At 41.8% G+C, this 21,880-nt stretch overlaps 1 protein-coding gene across 1 annotated transcript in view; it reads left to right on the top strand.

The window, feature by feature from the left end:
• pik3cb (phosphatidylinositol-4,5-bisphosphate 3-kinase, catalytic subunit beta) overlaps positions 1-21,880 on the top strand; it is a 79,242-nt gene that overhangs the window by 27,124 nt on the left and 30,238 nt on the right. The window contains exon 3 of the mRNA XM_034700684.1: positions 19,494-19,689. Coding sequence (XP_034556575.1) covers positions 19,531-19,689 — 159 coding nt within the window. The 5' untranslated portion in view covers positions 19,494-19,530. The remainder of the gene's footprint in view (positions 1-19,493; positions 19,690-21,880) is intronic.

Raw genomic sequence — 21,880 nt, 5'->3', positions numbered from 1 at the left:
ATCCGTTGCGTTCCGTCCGTCCGGATCAGAGATGCAAGACTTCTATTTTTGCAAGATGCCGGAGCACGACGCATCAATCACACAAAGCAGACCGAGCGGGACAGGAAGTCAGGCACCAAAACAAAATGAAAACATCCAGTTAATTTTCAGAATAAAATACTCTGTGTTATCGTTAGATCGTTTTTAAGTTTACTATGACAACAACATGTCATTTTGAACAGAGCTAGGCCTTGAGTCATCAAGTCAGAGGTTTTCAGAGGACCATAAAGAACACATGGATGAGGAGAGGAGGAGGAGAATCCTTGATCCAGTGATTGCCGCGGGAAAACCTCGGTCACATTACTTCGGCGGTCCAACTCTGTACTGCGTTCCGTGTGCGTACACTGTCACATCGTCAACACCTAATAAAACTCTTTCTGCACGTCGAAACTTCTGCAGACTCTCCTGGAGTTCTTTGCAGCTTGGTCATGTAAAAGCCTTTTTTTCCCAGCGCAATCGGCGTCTCACTACTCACTTTAAACTATCTCAAGACTTCAGACTCACACACCTGCAACCTGCACACCTAATGTCATTAAAGTCTGTGAGGATTTAGATTGGAGACTTGGATTGGGCCAGTATGACTGAACACTTTCCAAGAATAATCATGATTTTGATGTCTGCCAAGGAACCATGAGTTCCTTTCTTTGAAAGTCACTCAAGGATAGTAATTTTAAATGATTACTAAGAAACAGAAACACTGTTCTAAACTTCTGATGGTGTCAGTTTGCCCAAATGTGAAAAAAAAGGTTGAGAAAAGCCGCCTTGGTGTCAGACTCTTGAAAAGCCCTGGATTAGACTTAGCAGTTAGCCGTTTAGAGGAATAAGTAAGCAGCTGTTTTGATTAAAGACTGATTGCTGAAATCCTTTCTGTGGAAAAAGTGCCAAAATAATTCCAACATGTTGAGTCTCTATTGATAGCTGTTCATTGTTTCCTCTGTGTCAGAGTTTCCGAGGAAGGCGTCCTCTGTGCTTTTTCTAAAAAAGAAGCTGTTGTGTCAAACGGAACAAAGGCTAATCCTTATGTCATCCTCACAGAGCAGCTGTTAGGACACAAATCTGCACAACAACAAAACCATATACGAGCCAGACCGGCCACCTTCATCAGCGCGGTTATCAGCTGTAATTGGTGGATGCTGAGGCTCATCCTGCAGAGCTCCACTTTATCAAAGAAATGAAGAAGTGCTCCACGAAATAGTTTTGAAATGAGATCTTCTGGTTTCATTCTGATGAGATCGACTGTAGTTAAAGAAGAACAGAATTATTTTAGAAAGAATGTGAGAACTCGCTTTGACCTGTGCTGGTTTAAACAGTTTGCATAATGTGCAGCATTCCAGCTAGGTTGTGTAAAGGTAAACGGCAGCAATAAGTCTGAATTACCTGTCATTATTTTTGTCGCCCTGTCTGCCTGTCTCTTTTTATCTCTTTCTTTCTACCTCTCCCTCTATCCCTGTCTCAGAAGATGCTGTTTCTCAATGAGTCTGTCGAATTTTCTACCTAAAAAATACAGAGAAGAAGCTTTTCTCTTGCCACCGTGGCCGAGTGCTTGCTCATGTTTGAGTACTGCTGGATCACCCTAAATAATAAAGAGAGTACAGTCTAGAGCTGCTTGTTGTGTAGTCTCCTCATGTTCCCATCTCTGAATACTTTACGTTGTTGTAGGGCCGAGCAATAAATCGATTTTATGAATGAGTTCGCATTTGTACTGTTGTCTGCCTCCAAACAGCTTCATTTCCTGTTGTCCTCAAAGGTGGCTAAAGATTTGTTTTGACTAATTTCTTTGTTAACCTTTTATTGTGTTGCGGACTTCTCCGAGTAGAAGTATGAGTGAAACTAATACAGCCCTAACATGAACAGTGATACCAAACAAGAGCGAAGGAAAGGACTGGTTCTCAGTATTTGAAACTGAAAAGGGTCAGCTCATCTGCCGGAATATACTTCTTCAGTTCAATAGTTATTTTTGTTTGGTTGGGATAAGTTTAAAAGCGCTGTTGGTTCTTTAAGGATTCATGGACGTCTCTGTGGTTGAGTCTCTTGGTTATCTGCCGGCGTCCTCTTTGCATCCCAGCTGCGGCTCATCACCTCAATCAGGTGTCGTCGTACAAACAGGACCAAGCACCTTTCATGGGCGGCGCCTCGGGAACAGGGTGAGTTTAACAGTTTCGGACAAACCAGTGACAGCCGAACCAATCCCAATTTCCCACATGAGAACCAGTCAAAGCAAAATAAAAAAAAGAAGAGGAGGCTTAAGGAACCCCTTTGTCCTAACAATTCTATTAAAAAGGAAAAGAAAGATTAAAATCATAAATCAGGTTGGGTGTAGAAAAGTCATAGATTGTATTTTAGGCCATATCGCCCAGCCCTATGTTGTCTGTTTCATATTAACATCTTTTCAAGGAAGTTGGGTCTTTGAATTCAGTGTTTTCATGCTAATGGAAACAGGGATTCAGCAATATTAGATACATGAAAATGATGTCAGAGGGCAAACTATGAAGCTTTTAGTCCAGTTGATGTGTGAAGAGAATAATAAAGGAAGCAAAATGTTGCAAATGTAGGCCGTATAAGAAGCAACAATCACAAACAAAGCCTGTGAAATCCTGCAGAGCTGTTTGTTGTATTCATGTTTCCTTTGATCAGAAGTGCTCTGACAAAAAGTCAGCTAATTAGCACTGACCCTTGTGACCATACGTCTGAGTGTAGTTGTGTGTTGTGAGGGTAGGGGGGGCACTTTGTGACCAGCACCATGTGACCCTGTAGACCTTCAATGTTTTCAGTGGAGCTCAGTGTGTGTGTGTGTGTGTGTGTGTGTGTGTGTGTGTGTGTGTGTGTGTGTGTGTGTGTGTGTGTGTGTGTGTGTGTGTGTGTGTGTGTGTGTGTGTGTGTGTGTGTGTGTGTGTGTGTGTGTGTGTGTGTGTGTGTGTGGATGTTCGGGCTTTGTGTGTTTGTGAGGGAGAGAAATGCTGCAGGGCGGGGGGGGGATTGTTGTGCAGCAAAGGGGTTGATGGGGGCAAGGGCATTACAAGAGCAGTGTTTGTGCAGGGCACGGGACCGTCCTCACTGGCACGCACACAAACACATACTGACATGCACACACACTTGCCAAAAACAGAGGCTTATTGTGGACGCCCAGCCCATCGGGTCCACGCACTACAGTCACACATTGTGTCACACTCTGCCTCTGGAGCTCTTTTTTTCCTCCTGTCGTTTCTCTCTGTATCCAACCACTTCCCTCCACAATATCGCTAACTTTTCCTCTTGTTTGACCTATGACCCCATCTGTCCTCACCTGAACGTCACCTCTCATTTGTTCCCCTCCTGAAAGGCTGTAAACATCTCTAATCACTGAACCATCTTAAACTCCACGCCCAGATCTTTTTGAGGCATCCTCCCATCTCTCTTGTTTACCTCATCCCTCGTTTCTTCTCTGACCGAGGTGTGAGAAGTCTGAAAGTTGAGTCATGAGAAGTGATCAACTTGCTGCTCATATTGACGTCTGTGTGTCGTCTGTGCGCCGCTCCTCACTTGCCTTGTGTCTGTGAAGTGAATCAGTCTCTGTGGAACATCACACTTGCATACACACACACACACACACACACCCGCACACACCCGCACACACCGTCACATAAACACTGACACTCAGATGGAGGGAAATAAGATTAATTCATAATCCAACTTTATTATGCAGACAATCTGCAGTAGCAATCAAATCCACGTATTTAATAACCCTTGAACTATTAGCAGTGTAATTAAAGCTTCTTAATGCTGATCACTGCTTTGTTATTTCTAGTTTGCAATATTTCACAGCAGCTTCCTCGAGATGTGAGCTCCTCCGTCAGTGTATACGAATTAGATCTTATAAGCCTCCATCATTTGTGCATAAATGTGTGTGTGACTGTGTGTGTTGAACTGAGTGTAAAAAGCTTTGAGTAGTCTGAGGAGAAAGGCACTTTATAAGTGCAGTCCATTTACCGTCTCAGCTAATTGATATTCTCTGTAAGAAATGAGGAATGTTTCTATGGTTACTAATGCAACAATATTGTTCATTCCCCCTTCTTTTGTTCCCTCCATTCCTCTCTCTCTCTCTCTCTCTCTCTCTCTTCTTAATGTAAGACGTATTTCCACCTCGAGGACATGAACTTTCACAGAAGTTCGGTCTTTTCAAGAAACTCTAAAGTTGCATCATCCTGTTGTCTGTTTCCTCTGTCATCATGTAGAATAATACAGGTTAGTACTAGTTCAGAGACAAATATCAGCCATGTTCTGAAATCTAGAGCATAATGTAGTTTATTTTTCAATTTCATGAATTAAATCCATCTGAAACATGTTGCTGGCGAAGATAAACATGTGTACTAGATTTGAGTGAGCATGGAATAATAGATATCATTATAATAACCGTGTCAATCAATCAATCAGACTTTATTTATAAAGTGCTTTTCATAGAATGACATTGTAACAAAGTGCTGTACATAAAAAACAACTTGAAATAGAATACACTAAAAATACAAGAATAAAAAGACTCCCCCGTCTTTATCCCAACCCCAGCTCGACCCCAAAACCAACCCCACAATCCTAAGGTTAAGAACACAATATATGCAACAATAATAATAATAACGATAGAAATAAAAAAAAACTAATGAAAAATGAACTGACGAACTGACAAAACGTTTGCATGGTATCTAGTGATGAAACACTGGAGGTATTAAAACTCAACACAGGAAGTTAAACTCATCAAAATAAAAAACATTTCTAAGATAATAAAACACTAAAATAAAACCAGTAAAAGAATATAAGATGCTATACTTACAAAATAAATCAATAAAATAAAATAAATTAAAACATGACTAAAATTTGAACTAGATAATAAATAAATAAAGTAAGGTGAAATAAAACTGTTATATGAATGGAACTCAGTTAAAAGATAGACTAAAAGGGTAGGTCTTGAGTTAGCTTGACTTGGTAGGTTTCTCTGAGTTCCTGCTGTAGACGGCCTGCTGCTGTGGACGTGCCAGACTCCACGGCTACAACTACTACTATCCTTCTACTAACATCTCTCTCTCTTTTTTCAACTCCCTCTATCCCTCTGTGTCTAACATGAGTCTGGTCGTGCTCAAGCGGCAACCTCCGTCCCAAATATGAAGCCCATGCGTAAGTGTTAGAAACTGCAATTCATCAAGAATCCGCTTGAGGCTGGCTGCAGAAACACCAGAAACCACATAGACATGAGTGGGAGAAAGACGATCTTTTCAGCATTAATAAACATGTTTACAGCCTGGTTCAAAAAACAGCTTGGCCCTACGAAGCTAATCTCTCTAATGGCACACACTGTACGGGGGGTAAATTTTTTTCTAATGTGACGGTTCAGAAGATATTAAGATTTCGAGTTTTTGCTCAAATAAGGACATGACTGACGTGACTCCCTGTCAGAAACACATAGCTGCTGGCTAGGAGGCTCACACTACGTCACACTGGCTTCAAAACAGCTCTCAGGAACAGATGGGTGACGTCACGGATACTACATCCATATTTTATACAGTCTATGGTCCTGCTGGAGGTTTCTGCCTGTTAAAGGAAGTTTGTCCTTGCTTGCACATAAATCACTGCAGGCTTTCTCGCTCTTTTTCGTCTTAGGGATCTTGTACTTTTTGTCTGTGTTTGTCAAAGAAGCATTTTTGTCGTTGTTGTCTGCTCGTCTTTGTCCCAGATTTTTCAGCGCATAACATATTTGTTTGCTCGAGGTCTTATGTTGTGTTTGTACTTAGATATGTCATAAATAAAAATGTGCCTGCTTTCCTTGTTCAGATACTACCAAGAAATACAGAGCCTCTAAACTTAAAAAAAAAAAAAAAAAAAAAAGAAAGTTTGTCCTTGCCACTGTAACTTGCTAAATGCTGCAAAGTGCTCTGCTCATGGTGGATCAAGATGAGATCAGACTGAGTCCTGTCTGTAAGAGGGGACTGGATCTTATCCTGTCGATCTCGACCTGCTGTGTCTGTAAAAGCATCTTGAGATAACGTTTGTTGTGATTTGGCGCTATATAAATAATGATTGATTGATAACATACAACAATTCAATCATTATCAAATGCAAAGATAACAACAACAGTGAGATATCGTCATCATGTATCAGCTATCAGCCAACCTGCTCTCTAATTATTGGTATCGGCTTCAACCTTTGAACCAATGTCAGTCGACCTCTTCTCCTTTCCTCAGAGTGATCTGAAGTGACTCATATGATCAGGTTGTCTCTGCACCCCTTCTGCTCTTGAGAATGGATCTCAAACTATTCCTGCTCACAAGGATTCTAATTTGCATAACCACATGTTTACTCAAAGCAACACTCGTAGTTTTACAGGAAGCAAGTGTCCTCCAAAAACTATAAGAACTGCAACACACTGATGAAACGTTTATTAAAGGTTTGATGCAGTCCGGCAGAGACGGTGCGTGGGAGTTTTTCCCATTGTTCTCCGATTTACAAGAACAGCCAGTCTGAACACATTTGCTTCACAATCGTTTCTTAATCTGCAAAAATACAAATGTGAAAGATACAAAGACAAAAGGCATTTATGAGCTTCAGGAGGGAACGTGGGCTGCTGGTGCATGCACGGTTAAACACACTGCAGCATTTTGTCCTTAAATTCCCTTTGAGTATAATGAAAGTTTGGTATGATTATTACTTTGCTAATAAGTTTAATTCTGTTGCCTTGATATTAGAGGAGATATCAAATGCTTTATACTATAAATGCATTAGCGGTTTTCCTGTGCATGTTGCACTAGCTGTTGTTGGGTCAGGCCTCTGAGAGCTGAGCATACAAGAAAGGCTGAAAAGTTTCTCTTTAATATTCAGTTTTGCCCGACCCTCAAAGTCCAGCATTGAGTACTTCTGAAAGCTATTCCTCCCTCAGCTCAGACTCTTGGGGGGATAGATGTCCCAGGACTTACTCACCCCTCTTGACCTTGCAGTGAAAGCGCACGCAGTTCCTCTGAAGGTTTCTCGTCCCGGGGGAAAGATCCCACTGTGGGGACATGACTTTTAAATTCTCAAGTTAAGACACAAAGTAGAACACACTCTGTCATTCATGCAGCAGTGTCCCTGTGTGAACTCAGCACTGAGGCATAATGAGATCCTCTCTTACTACGGAGATTTTCACCGCTCTCTGGCAGTTCAGCATCTGCCATTTAATGTCCTTTACACACTCGATTGATTAGTCACGTGCGCATGTTGTTTTGTGTTTGTGTGCACTATAAAGAGATGATTACACGTTCAGCATGCACATCACAGTCAGTTTCTAAAGAGCCGGAATATCAATCTTTATAAAGTCTTATAATAATTTCATCCAGTTAACAGCCTCCCTCAGGCTCTCGGATAGTTTCACACACATCTGCTCAGTGGAGTCGCATCAGAGCGTTGACACAGATCCATTGGTTAAATGTCAATTCAATCATTAAAGACACAGTTACACTGAAATGCCCTTACATTCACAACCGTGGAATCTTAAATACAGTATGTGTAATTCATGGTGTGAGTGACATGACTCTGCTGCACACACGCATCCGCTCTCTCTAATTCAGTGTGAACAGCCTGTTCCGGGCAGGTTCAAACTCATGCTGCTTTTAAGTGGAAATTGTGAGATCATGCTTGTGACATTCAACATTCAAGTAGCTCAGTGTTCAGGTAGTTTAACGAGAGAGACAATCATTGCAATGCAACAGATTTCAAAACCGAATGTCGCTTTGTTTGTCTTCTTAACAGTGACACATGATTTTGTACCAAGCATTTCAGTGCATTGTTGAAAACATGAAGACACTACAGGTGTTTTCTATCTGCAGTGGCAAGGAAAAACATGTTTTACGACAGTTACATGCCAAAAATACCTCGTGATGCATGCAGAAATGTCATCGTCAACTTACTGGAGAGTCAGGGGAAAACCATAGACTATAAATAATTGATGTGGTATCTGTGATGTCACCCATCTATTTCTAAAGCGCTGTTTTGAAGCCAATCATCGGTGGGAGCCATATTGATAATGCTGAACTCAATCAAACTTAGTGTGAGGTACAGAGGCGGGGTTTGAGCCTCCTAGCCAACCGCTATGTGTTCCCTTCTGTCAGTCAAGTCAGTCATGTCCTTATTTGGGCAAAAACTGGTAATCTAAGTATCTTATGAACTGTCGCGTTAGAAAAAAAATCACCCCCGTACAGTGTGTGCCGATAGAGAAAATAGCTAAGTAGACCGAAGACGTTTTTTGAACCATGTTTATTAATGCTGTAAAGATCGTCTTCTTTGAATGAGTTTGTATGTGGTTTCCAGTATTTCTGCAGCCAGTCTCAAGCGGACCCGTGGTTAACTGCAGTTTATAACACTTCCGCATGGGCTTCATATTTTGAGACCGGAGGTTACCGCTTGGGGAAAACCAAAGATGTCTTATTGTGCCAGCTGCCGATGACATCTGCAGGGATGACGAGCAAGATAATGACAGATGTGGGGCGGCTGTGGCTCAGTGGGTAGAGTCAGCCGTCTTACAATCGGAAGGTTGGCGGTTTGATCCCAGCTTCGGCAGTCACGTGTCGAAGTGTCCTTGAGCAAGACACTGAACCCCAAATTGCTCCCGCTGTTATTCAGCAGTGTGTGAATGTGTACAAATGATAGATCAGCTAATACGGATGACTCCTTACATTAGCAGGCTCTACCATCAGTGATTGAATGGGTATGCATGGTTGAAGTGGCTTTGAGTGGTCAGACAGACTAGAAAAGTGCTATATAAGTACAAGTCCATTTACCATGTTTTACTGCAGATATCCATGACATGATATCTCAACAAATGTGTTTTATCATGGATAAGTGCTAGCGCTAGTTAGCATAGCCACATAGCTACATGTTCGTAGCTGTGTACCAAGACACACGTCTACATACTGATAAATAAAACAACTAGAAACACTAAATCTGTGACCAATCGTTCAGAAAGGTCCTGCTGCAGGCGCCTCTCCGTCAGGATCAGATTCTGGATCAGATTCAGAGGGTTGAAGTAACGCGGGTCTGTGAGCAGCCGTGTATATTCAGCCAACATGTAAACATTGGCTGGAGAGCCAAGGCCACATCCACTTCCTGAGGGGGCGTGGTCAGAGAGAAAACGGAGTGTTCTGAGCAGGGTTGAAGAAGAGGGCTTTTTAGGCATGCCAAAATCTGATTTCAAAGTGTTTTTTGGAGCTTAAACTTTAAAGACATGTTTTGGGGACCTCTTAGACCAATATATATTGATGAAAAAAGCGTGATATGTCACCTTTAAAACAGCAGTGTAAACTTACTTCATCAAACATCCATACATCTCTGATATGATCTCTTTCTTTAGAATTATGCTGCATTAATAGAAGCTTCCAACAGTTACTTTGACGTGTATTCACAGCTGCAGCGCACACACACACACACACAAGATATACCGTATCTTTATTGCTTACAGGGAGTGTTGTTGGATGTATTATGCATTGCTTTAAGAGCAATCTGCCTCCTGCATGAAATGGATCTGCTGCTCTTGCACATCCCTCAGTCTGTTCTGCTCCAGAGTCCTGAGCTGACCTGCTCTCTCTGATGCAGATGCGGAAATAGATGTCCAGGAGTGCAGACGAGGCCTCCTAATGTTGTTTGCAGTCCATATAGTGGCACTGCAGACGTGCACTGTCAAAGTGTATCTGGCAGATTGAACCATCAGAGTGTCAAGTAGAGATACTTTGGTGTGGTGGTGCACTGTTGTCTTAAGAGGTTGATGAAGATGTGTGGTTATGTTTTCTTGTCTGTGATGTAACAAACGGCGATGCACAGGATGTATCATTAGTGTCACAGTGGATTAATGCTACATTTACAGGTGCTTATTTCAATACAGGTGAATTCAAACCATCTGGAGTTTGAAGTTTGCTCAGCACAAATGTCAAATATAACCTCAGAATGATGGTTTAACTTGGCACACTTTATTTTCTGCCAAGCATGTGTCATTGCTGTGATGCTGAGATAACTTTATACATCTCTGCACAGGACCAGAGATCACTGACATACTGAAGGGGTTAAAAGAGGATGGCTGCTAAGTCAGGAGAACAAAGAACAGCTGAGTCTCCTACCCCTCTTATGCATGACATCCACTACAGTAAACAGATATCTGGAGGCAATTTTGAACACACGGTTGCTTCTTAATTTGCCTGCTGGACTGAAAAAAGTCCGGCATGGAGATAAAAGTTTTGGCCTTGAGTTAATTTTCCCTAACTGCTGGCTTCACAGGAAACACAGAGAAATTAACCGTTGTTCCCAGAGGCCTCTTTCTTCATGAGACGGATATGTCCAAGGTTAAAAGATGCTGGGGTAGCCCTTCTGTGTTGAAATAATCCTTTTACGCAAGAGTGTTTCTTATTACATTAGTATTTTTCTCCCCATGTGCAAAACAAGCTGTATGCAAACATTTATATGCTAGGATCTTTATTACACAGTCTATGGTTAGGACACAGTCAGGAACATTAAAATAACTCCCAGGGAATAAAAACAACAGCTCGGTGGCCTCTGATTCAGCGTTCATCATCCTCTTTATGAATGACTGGAGTGGACTTGTGCTCGGGTTGTTGTTTGTTACTCATTTCCTGTTTGGTGTCATTGCTTCCTGTCTGAGAGGCAGGCATGTGCCACTGTGTCACTGTAGGTGGTTAGCACCATGGAGCACTGTTAGCTGTCCGGATGCTGTGGGGTCACACACACACACACACACACACACTCTTCCATTCACACAAACTCCCACTTGTTTGCCTCATTCACATTTCCCCTCAGATACAGTTTGCACAAAGATGATCTGAGCCCTTGTGACTAAGAATATTTGCACAGGAGATTTTGTTTCAACACACTTCCTCATTTTCTCATCCTGAGCGTCTTTATTTCCTGCAGGGAGCAGAGAGAAGATGATGATTTGATTTTTAAGATGAAACTGATAAAATCTCTGACCCCTGTATATTAAACCAAACCATGTCAATGTGTTAATGGAAGAATAAGGAAAACCTGTTAGACAATGTCTCAATGTGAGAGGTTCAAAAATATCCATACGTGAAAAAACACACGAGTCATGTCACTGAGTGTGTCAGAGGTTAAACGACTGCTACACCCATGTGTGTGTTTACTGTCTACATCCACTCCTACATACTGTAAGTGTTAGTAAGCTACAGTACACAGACACACACTCCATCTGAACTCTTATCCTCTCACCAGACAAACACACACTCTGTTCTGTCACAAACACACATACAGGCCAACAAGCGTTAATATGCAGCCAGATTTTCACACAGCGAGTCCTTTGTGCATGAAGCTACAACCACAGGCCTTTCATGTCAACCTCTCTGACACATTACTGTATTCTGTGAGTTACCTGAGGTACTTTGGTGTGCTCTGTCAACAGTGATAAAAAGGTTTTCCTCAATGAAGGGACCATGTGCTCTTTGTGGGACAAATTTCTGCATGGGATGACTAAACCATCTTTTATCACAAGATGCAAAAAAGACCACGTCTTGTGAAACAAGCGTGGCTGAAAGTGAAAAAAGACATGGTAGTTCTACTTACACGTCAAAGACTCTGAATTCATAATTATTTTAATTCCTTTATTCGTCACCAAGCGTCAACCTCAGGTGTTTAAAGATGACTCCAAAGTGCAGAAAGTGCAGTTCCCAAAGTGTCAACTTGAGGCTGGCTCCAAAAGCCAAAGAAAACCTGCAAGAGCTTATTTTTAAAGCACAACACATTTATTTTTTCAGAACAACTATCAAGGCTAATAGTTATGCACAATAATGTGTTGTTAGGGCCTGCAGATGTGACTGACAGGTGTACAAGTTATGGCCAAATTCCCGTGTCCCGTGTTATAGTTGTTTGCCAGGCGGCTATGGCCTCAGCTCCAGCTAGTGTCCTGTTAGTGGCTGAGTGAGAAGTTAATTGAAGTCAGGATTTCCACAATGGCAACCACCATCTAGGGGCTAATTAGACCAATGGTGGTGTCACCGATCCTACATCCATGTCTTGTGGTTCCAGCCCACTGTCTTTAAGATTTGTGATTTGAAAATGCATCATTTTCTGTGTCCACACAACAGGGTCTTTGTTTTTGAATCAGAAGAATGCAGTGAAAGGGACCAGAAGCTCTTAGGGAGTGAGTCAGACTTTGAAGACAACCTGGCAACAATTCATCATGCCATGGGCTCAGAGTCTGTGTTGTGCTTTAGAGTGATTTATAATGTGTTTTCAATCGTTGTTGTTTTTTATGTTGTATTCGTTTGACACCACTTCCAGAGTTTAGTGATGCCCTTGGAAAAGCGTCCTGTTTCTACTGTGTAAAACCACGCATTTCCAAATGACCATAAAGTTTGATTTGATTTGAACTCATCATGTGAGAGGACATTTATGCATATTTATTCTTGTATTTCTCTGCATTAACTTCCTGGTTTCAAAAATCAATTGGCCCGAATTTAAACAATTTAATCTATAAATATGACTAAGCCCCGCCCTCAACACTGGGTGTCACAAAATGCTAATCTATGTTAAAGAGAAGATCTGGATCAAGCTAAACTAGGCTTTAATCAAGTAATGTATACACTCTATACTACATAATAAGCCCATACACACGCACGCACACACACAGACACACACACACACACACACACACACACACACACACACACACACACACACACACACACACACACACACACACACACACACACACACACACACACACAGTGTTCTGTGGAAACAGTGACTCAGGCAGTCTCACTGTTGCGCGTGTGTGTGTCTCAGTCATTTACAAGAGTTCAGTGTTTGTGGTGTTGAGGTGAAGAGTTTTTAGATCCTCTTTGTGAACTTTATTTTTAGCACAGTGTGGAAGAAAATATGTCACAGGACCCTGAATCACCAGGCATGACCTTTTAACACACACACAAACACACATACGCACACACATACGCATACACATACACACACACACATTTATGTTAGCCCTTCTTTCTCAATCAGTCACACCCACAGACGCGTGGACACACTCTCTATTGTTGAGCCCCTCACAGGCTTCTTACTGTCACACAGAGGGAGCTTTAGAAAGAGAGTGCTGAGTAACACCAGTGTTTAAACAACCATAATCACATCTGGCATGAAAGCCTTCACAACATGTCCCTGTCACTGGTTCAGAGGGAACACGTCTTCTACAAGCAGCCATTAGTCTCGCCTGCATTATTTATGGCGTATTTTTACGACCGGTTTCAGTGTACAGTACGTTGAAGGTGATTGTGTTCCTCGTCCTAACTTTCATGTGAAAGTGTTTCAGTGGATCTGAACTACTTTGTTTCTCAGTTCTGCCTCCGTTTGATCTCCCTTCCTCTCTGTGATTCGCTGACACGCCTCTCAGCAGATGGTCAATCAGACATAAGACTCAAAGATGAGAACAGATGACGGTTCATTTTTCACCCAGGGCAGCTGTGTTTTTTGTAAAGGGCACATTTAGAACAAAATGAATCTCTCACATTAATAATAATTAGGCTCAAATTCAGCATGAGAGAGATAGCTGTAGAGTCAGTGTGGTGTTGTCACAGCTGCATCTCTATCAGCTTATGAGCTAGGGATGTTTAAAGTTTCCTCGTCATAAAAACAGTTGAAAACAGGCGCAATTTATTACTACTGCTAAATGCAGGATCTGGTCTGCAGGTAGCCCCACCACCCTTCAGTCCTTCAGCAGATTAATATCCACATGCCGGTGAGACCCGGCAATTCATATTTGTTCATCTAAGTTAAGCACTATAAATGCAGTCTGTTAAAACCCGACTATCCTGTGAAGGGGACATCCTGGACCTTCGAATTATGTCTCACTTGTGGGGGTGTGGCCAACAGAGCACATTAACTTTCTTTTCAAAATTGCTGCAATCTCAACTTCCACATTTTTTTGCAGATATCATGTTTCTCTTGCTAATAATCAAATTGATTCTTCAATGTAAGAGTCTTAACATCAATTTAAGATTTCACAAATGTACAGACATTTCCCACCCTTTCAAAACACAACTTTTATTCAGTGTCATTCGTAGTGGACAGCAGGACTAAATACATCTGAGTTCAACCAATTTCCTTGATAGTCACCATTTAGGTACATTCAAATTATATGTTAATGTTCGGATGTGTTCCTTTCATCTAAGTTTTTTTAATATTCATGAAATCTCCCAAAATCTTAATAGAAATACACAAATCCATGAAATAACATAATTACTTTCTGTGACTTATCAAGACCTGTCCACTACAAGGGACAGATGATACAAATTTAATAAACAACATTATTGGATTTTTTTTTTTTGCTGCAATAAGTTTTCTTTAACCACAATACTTATATTATCTAGAAAAAATAATAACATCGAAACCTGTGTCTGCCCATTTGTGCAGACACAGCCTACACGCAACTTTATCTTTTATTTCTACACCAATTACAGCAAAACTCGGCCCGGCTAAGAAATGACCTGAATGCAGTCCCTTATAAAATGTAGTTTTCACATTAGATAACAGTTGGTTTTGTAACAGTTATATAAATACAAATCTGCCTTTGTCTACTCAGAAAACCTGCACAGCAAACATAAGCAGGATCTTATTTCTGCACCTTCAAACACAGACAGTCATCAAAGTGAGCCCTATGATGAAACATAGTTTATGTCTGATGCTGTAGCTAACTGGACGCTCCCTTCAGGCTCTGCTGTTTGTTGTCACATGAAACTCCCTCTTCTCCTCCCTGATCTCACAAACCCACTCATTCTCGTCTGATGCAGCCACTGAAACCTGACCTCGCTGCAGACCTCTGGCTGTCTGCCACTACATCCTCAATAACCCTGCTCACCTGTGTTTCATATACAGTACATGTGAGTGTGTGAGAGAAAGAGGCCCGGATAGATGACAGTGTTCAAGCTGTCTGCTTGAAAAACCTCTTCCTGTGTAGCCCATAATTAATGAGACAAGTGTTTATATTCATAGACGCTCATGCACAGTAACTTGTTCATCTGTCTTTGAGCACCTAGTGTTGTCTATGCATCACACAGACATGCTGAGTGTCATGTTACCTTTTATGTATGAAACAGTACACCTTTGTGACGTTGCAGGTTCGACATTGTCTGCCCTCGAACTGCTCACTTGAAAGGTTCCTGTCTGAAAGTGCGAGTCAAAGAAGCAAAGGGCAGCTCTTGAAACATTAGAATCCCCGAGTAGAAAGGCTGCACGATAAATCACTATTTTCATTTTTAGACCAGAACGAGCATTTGCATTAAACGCATAGCTGGAGTCTGATTGAGTGTTACAAGTAAGACAAACTACTGTATGTAAAGAGGCAGTACTTTCACACTCGGTGTGCATATATCTATAAAGTCAGGAGGAGAACATTTTACCCGTTTTGAAGCAGCTTTCTCTGATAAATTGTCACCAATTTAGACGTGAAAAGAGCTTTTTGGATTCATTTTGGTGCCAGGTGAGACCATAGTCCGTATAAAATATTGACGTAGTATCCGTGATGTCGCCCATCTGTTTCTAAAGCGCTGTTTTGAGCCATATTGCTGCTGTCGAGCAATTGTGACGTAAAGAGGCGGGCTTTGAGCCTCCTCGCCACAGCTACAGAGTTCTTTAAAGATCAGCTTCTTTGAATTAGTGTGTATGTGGATTCCGGTACTTCCGGAGCCAGCCTCAAGTGGATCCTCAATGAACTGCAGTTCCGTAGGTTGCCGCTTGGGTGAGACATGTTGCAAATCCAGGATTTTATCTACAACAAGAAAAACAGCAGATTGATTAGACACTGTAAGTTATAACTATATTTTGTTATTAGTATTTGTTTATTGCACTTCATATCGTTATAGGAATATTGAACAATGTGATTGCACATTGCGTTGTTCTTTGTTTTCACTGTGGGTCCCTCTCATGCTCAAGGAAGCTAGAATGCTTTCATGATACCAAACTACTACATACGACTATCATCATGTGTTTTCAATATGAAGGTTCAGACTAAGAGACATCGTAAAGACAGCAGTTTTAAACTTTCCCTGCAGAGGAAGACAAAAAAAAGTCTGAACATGCATCAGCGCTTCGGCTACACAGCTCTGACTACAAAGGCAGAAAGGAGAAAGATCCCTGGATGCTAACGTAGTGGATTGGGACTGACAGTCACTGTCGCCTGCAAGTTAAATGAGTGACGGCGTTGGGCTGTGTAATGTAAACATTTCCCCCTGCAATTGAAAATCGCTGTTAATACGTTAAATGTATGATCAATCTTTTGAGAGAAGCAGATTTTAAATAGATCTTTAAAAAAGTTCACTTTTTAATCAAGTTTTAAAGTTCTGCATCGTCGCTAACTTATTAAATACTCCTTGAAAAGATGGAATAATGGACAATCCAGAAGGAGATTTGGACATTTTGCAATTTTAAACATTATCTGATAAACCCATTAGCTTCTCTAAGATGTTAACATTCAACTCGCTCCTGACCAAGGCCACATTTCTAAGAAGTGTGTGCTTTCCTTTTATATTTTTAATACTACCAATAGTTTAAAGCCACTTCCTTTTTAACGTTAGCTCGGATGTGGCTTAAACTTGTTCTACAGAGTTGGTTGAAAGCTACATTAGCGGTTGTTAATCTACGTCTAATGGGCTGCAGCATTAGTGTCTTGCTTTGAAATATGGCGTCCTCATGGGTTTTTACTTCTCCTCGTCTTTGCAGATGACCATGAAACTTGAAGTACTGAAATGATAATGTCTTCAGACATTCTACATTCACACGACGACCTGGAACAAAGCAGGAAGGTATTATAACTGGATTTAAAATCCCGCCCTGAGCTTGACGCCAAAGAGAAATGGCTGCCATGTGAATGCGGTCGATTGCCCTTTAAGAGACATTCAAACAGCAGGCTACAGTCTGAGCATCTTGCAGAAACACACACACAAACATGCAGAAGATTGTTTCCATTTGTACGGCTGATAATGTTAAGTGGTGGAGCTGGTGGCTCCAAACACACAGCAGATACTGCACCATCCTGAGGCACTTGGCATAACGACGGCTCATCTGCTGGTAGCTCGAGCACTTAACTTGGAGGGGAAAGACCATTAGAGGCAATCAGGGCTGTCGTTTTTAATGGGCGGATCGAGATGAAATGGAGATGGACCTGTGGCCTAGTGGAAGAGTTAATGCACCGGGCCACTTGAGGACGAGGTGATGAGAAAAAGGCAGGTGGAAGTGGTGTGACGGTACAGCTGTGGTTGAGGCACGAGCCCAAATGGAAACCAGGCTGTGGGCTGCTTTAACATCGGCAGCTGGAAAGCCACTTATTGCAGTTTGTTGGAACTTGCTGCAGTTTTCCAGCAAATGTTTGTGTCAACATTTGGTTTTGTCGTTCATTAACTAGCTTGCACTTTAGGGCTAGATAATACGAGGAAATCTGCAACATGAGTATGCAAGATTGCTGCATGCACAAAGTTGTTGTGTCTCTGAATTCATTCCAACTTGCAGAAGTGCACTTTGTCTACATGATCCTCGCTCTTCTCTCCATCTTCCACCATTATACCAGCTAGCCCACTTAACATGCACAAGTCTGAGGGTTGCTGAGAGCTAGCTGAGCCATCATCTGATTGGACAAATGGTATGAATGCATGGCCTATGTAATCAGAGTCCATCTTGATTGGTCACATTATATTGAATTTCTTTAAGCTGTGTTTCAGGCAGTCTCTTGTGTTCTGTTCATACAGCAGTGATGATAAGTACAGGTGTGTTTTTCCAGCACTGAATTGGAGAGCGGACTCTTCTTCTTGTCTCGTTGGCAGACAGAAATAGTCTTTCTCAGCAGGTGGTTTTGTAGAGAGGAACAGTGGCAGGCTAACCCCCTCCTGCTCGATAATTACCTCAGCAGCAGCCACTCAGGGGTTTTGAGAGAGTGTGTGTGTGTGTGTGTGTGTGTGTGTGTGTGTGTGTGTGTGTGTGTGTGTGCTTGTGTGTGCGTGTGTGTGTGTGTGTGCGTGTGCGTGTGTGTGCGTGTGTGCATGTGCCTGTGTGTGTGTGTGTTTTGGAACAGCTTGCCACAGTGCATATGTATTTATGTGCACTTTTATGCCTGCATGATCCGTCTTAGTGTAAGTGTTTTCTTTGTGTGAGTGTGTGAGTGTGTGTTCTCTACCGGGGGGACCAGCGTGTCAGATGAGGAGGAGGAGGGGGGGGCTGACCTTTTGTTCTGTTTGCTTAGTGGGCATTCCTCTGAGCACTGGCCCTCACCCAAGTCAAATCCTCCAGCCTCCCACTGGACTCAGCACAGTGCTGCCCCCGCAGACCAGCAGTGACACTGGATCACATGCCCCCTTTCACCTTAATGTACAGAATAATAGAAAAGTGCAGGGTGGTGGTTTTAATACAAAGTGGACGCATTGAATTACATTTTTTTAGATTTCTTTATTGCTTCATAACATGTCAAACTTAATTCAGCTGTTTTTGGCCGCTCTGTGTTTCTCTTATATTGTTTCAGGGTCACATTTGTTTGCATTGGCAGAATCTGACCCTCAAAAAGCTTTCATAATTCTCTCCTAGGTCACTTGTCTTTAGGCGATGCATGTTATTTTCACTGTGCATTAATATGTTTCCCTGTATGTGCCAGAGGTGATACTTCCAGTTCTGACGATTCATGTGTCGGTATTTATAAACCGAGTTAGAGCATTTCTCCGAAAGTCAATGTCAGCTTCGAGGAATTACTTAATGACATATTGGTGTAAGCTGCTTCCAGGAAAGTGTTTCCAGTCATCACATCATGTGATAATAGCGTGATAATAGCATGTTCGCCTCAAGGTGGGTTTGGATGGATCATTTACTTTCTAGTTGCTCTGGAGTTTTTTGTCTATCCGTCTGTTGCACTCCTATCCTTTCATTCAGGCGGACGTGTCCTTCAGAGTGACACACTGAGAACAAACGTGTCTTAAAAGATGTGAAACCCTGTTGTTAAATCAAAGTGTCAGTCTAGAGCAGGGGTTCCCAATCTTTTCAGCCTGCGACCCCCAAAATATAGGTGCCAAAGACTTAGGACCCCCACTGTCCCTCAAAGTGATTTAATGTGGCTTCATTTAGCCGGTCTGTAGAAAATGACCCTACCTATATGAGCATGTGTCTGTGTTCCCTGTGCCGTTATGAATTAACCTGCTGCTACTGATGCTTTTGATAATTCACTGTTCACTAACCCTAAACTTAGGAGTCATCTGGCAAAAAGAAAGGCAGAAAACTCTTTACATTTTCTATTTTCATGGTTTTATTAGAAGTTTAGCTACTATTTTTGTTGATATCTTTTTACTATAGTGGGTAAATTGTACTATTTTTAGATAATTAAAAAAAAACCATTCTGGAAGAAATCTCACGACCCACACTTTGGGAACCCCTGGTCTAGAGTGTAATGTTTGTTTCTCTCCTTCGTCCCTCAGGTCCTTATGGTTGAGGTGGTGTGTGTTGCCCCTTGCCATGCCTCCTGCCATGACAGACCTCCTGGACATATGGGCGGCCCACTCGCCCCTGGCTGGCCATGCTCTGGACCAGATCACTGTGGACTTTCTGCTGCCCACCGGTATCTACATCCAGATGGATGTTCCACAAGAGGCCACCATTCAGCACATCAAACTGGTGAGTGCTACAGTGATTGTTTGGGTTTCTACACTCCAACATATTAGTGTTTTTCTTCTGTTGTTTTTCAGTTTGTTTGGTCATCCCTTTTGTCAAATACGTTTCTACTTGATGACAGCTCTTACTCCTGCAGTATTCTTTGGTGTTATAAACTTGATGTCCAGTTCTGCCTCACTTAAGACTGAATGGTTCCTCTGTCCTTATTCTGTCATTCTGTGGGAAACACTGCGTTAGCTAAATTAACTCTCCTGTGTGTCCTGACGTTATGCCATTGTACTTACATGCCTATTGTCCCAACAAGGAAGAGCAGTCTACACTCTAATACTTTTTAATACACACACTCACACTCACACACACACACACACACACACACACACACAGCAGACACACAGCTGGTCAGTCAGACATTATCTAATGCCTGTTTTCACAGACTTGGCTGTTACGACCGGCTGGGTGTTTTTTGTTTGTGATGAACACGTCATCACACAAATAGCTCATGACATCATGCAGGGCTGCAGCTGGTTTTGCAGAGTGGAGGTCAGAGGTCACAGGTTGGTCACTCTTTTGAGAATAGCTGAGAAAAAGACTCTGTAGATGATTTGATAGAGATGTTGTGTTCAAATACCCAGAGGAACCAGAAAAGTAGACACACCTGTGTGATGCTTAAACAACTCTTAGACAACAAGATAAAAACTAATGGACAAGATGATGCATTCAGGCAACAACAGATTCAGAAATATAGTCTGAGTTGAATGTGCTCTGAGGGGACAGATTTCCCAGTTGCTTAAACAGAAATTTTAATTCTGACTTACTAACAAAGAAAACACAATTTTACTACCTCAGCTAAACCCCAGATCAACGGCCTGCAGGTAAACAATGTCAGATTGGTTTGCACAGTCTGGCAAATGTTAGCAGCAATGTTACAGCCAGCTGTTGGTCCTTCTTTCAAGTTAACATCAACATACTTGTGCTCGTTCTGCAGTCTCAACCCATTTTCATTTGTTTAGCACCTTTCATACACTCAAACATGCATAAACATATAAAGGTAAGCTTTCAGTCAGGTGCTTATAAGGCACATTAACCAGACACAGCCTCCATACTACTTCATGTCTATCTTCTACATCAAAATACTGACAATCTGCACTGTGTGACGAGATGCTATCAGTAATCTGTGTTTGTTTACATCTGGGTAGCAGAGCGTTGCAGTGTTAATGTAGTAGTCTTTAACTGGAGCTACAGCTCTGGTCAGTTTCAGACCTGCAGTTAAAACATACATTAATGACTCATTTAACAGACTAGTACTTCTGACTTAACAGCTGTAGTCTAGGGTGAAAGTATTGCTTGAAACTGAGATGTCTCTGGTTTTATTTTTGAAGTTACGATGTGCTGAGTGAAGCTTTTGTTTTGTGTTTGATTTATGAAGCAAACATGTTCCACATTGACAGCCTGAATTTTGTTCACTGCACACAGGGACTATTAGAAAAGCCAGAGGGAGGAACATGTTCTAAATACCAAATGAAGAAGTCAGTCTCTGTGTGTGCATAACGTCTGCCTGACATTTTCTGGAAACACTTCTGGCTTCATCAGCCATGTAACACAACCAAGGACACTGACTGACTTTACTCTGACATTTGGAAATATCTGCTCTCAGAGAATGGGTTTTGTTTATAGTTATGGCAGTGACAAAGTTTCATGTTCAGGCCATTAAGTAAATTGGACTCGTGCAGATATAGGCGTGTGCATCCATAAAAGAGGCACATCTTAAATCCCTGAGGGATGCATGTTCAGGAGCAGCAGGGAGACGGGGAGATGAAGAGTCTTCTGAGAGCTTTTTATCAGACAAAGAGCCAGAGGGGAGATCAGTCAAAAAGTCAAAGAGTGAGATATTCCTGTGACCTTTGGGGGCTTCAAGAACCTTCAGACAAGGCTCTTTATAAATTGATAGTACTCCAAGTAGGGGAAATTGATGACTGACTGTGTTTCATTCATACTGAACCAGATAGGATTTTCCAAAAAGCACAAGTTTTCAAATGTTCTGTGGAACTGAAACAATCATCTGAAAATCTACATTTCTATTTGCAGTTTGTAAAGACTTTGTGTAAAAGGAAACTGCTATGTGAAAAATGTTCATAGCATGGCTTTGAAGCACGTTTTCTTTGAGAGATGATTTCTAAGAACTTCAATCAATGAG

The sequence above is a fragment of the Notolabrus celidotus genome, chromosome 14 (assembly GCF_009762535.1).
Source record: "Notolabrus celidotus isolate fNotCel1 chromosome 14, fNotCel1.pri, whole genome shotgun sequence".
NCBI lineage: Eukaryota > Metazoa > Chordata > Actinopteri > Labriformes > Labridae > Notolabrus > Notolabrus celidotus.
Note: the sequence above shows the minus strand (reverse complement) of the source record. Positions and strands in the feature narration are given on the sequence as shown.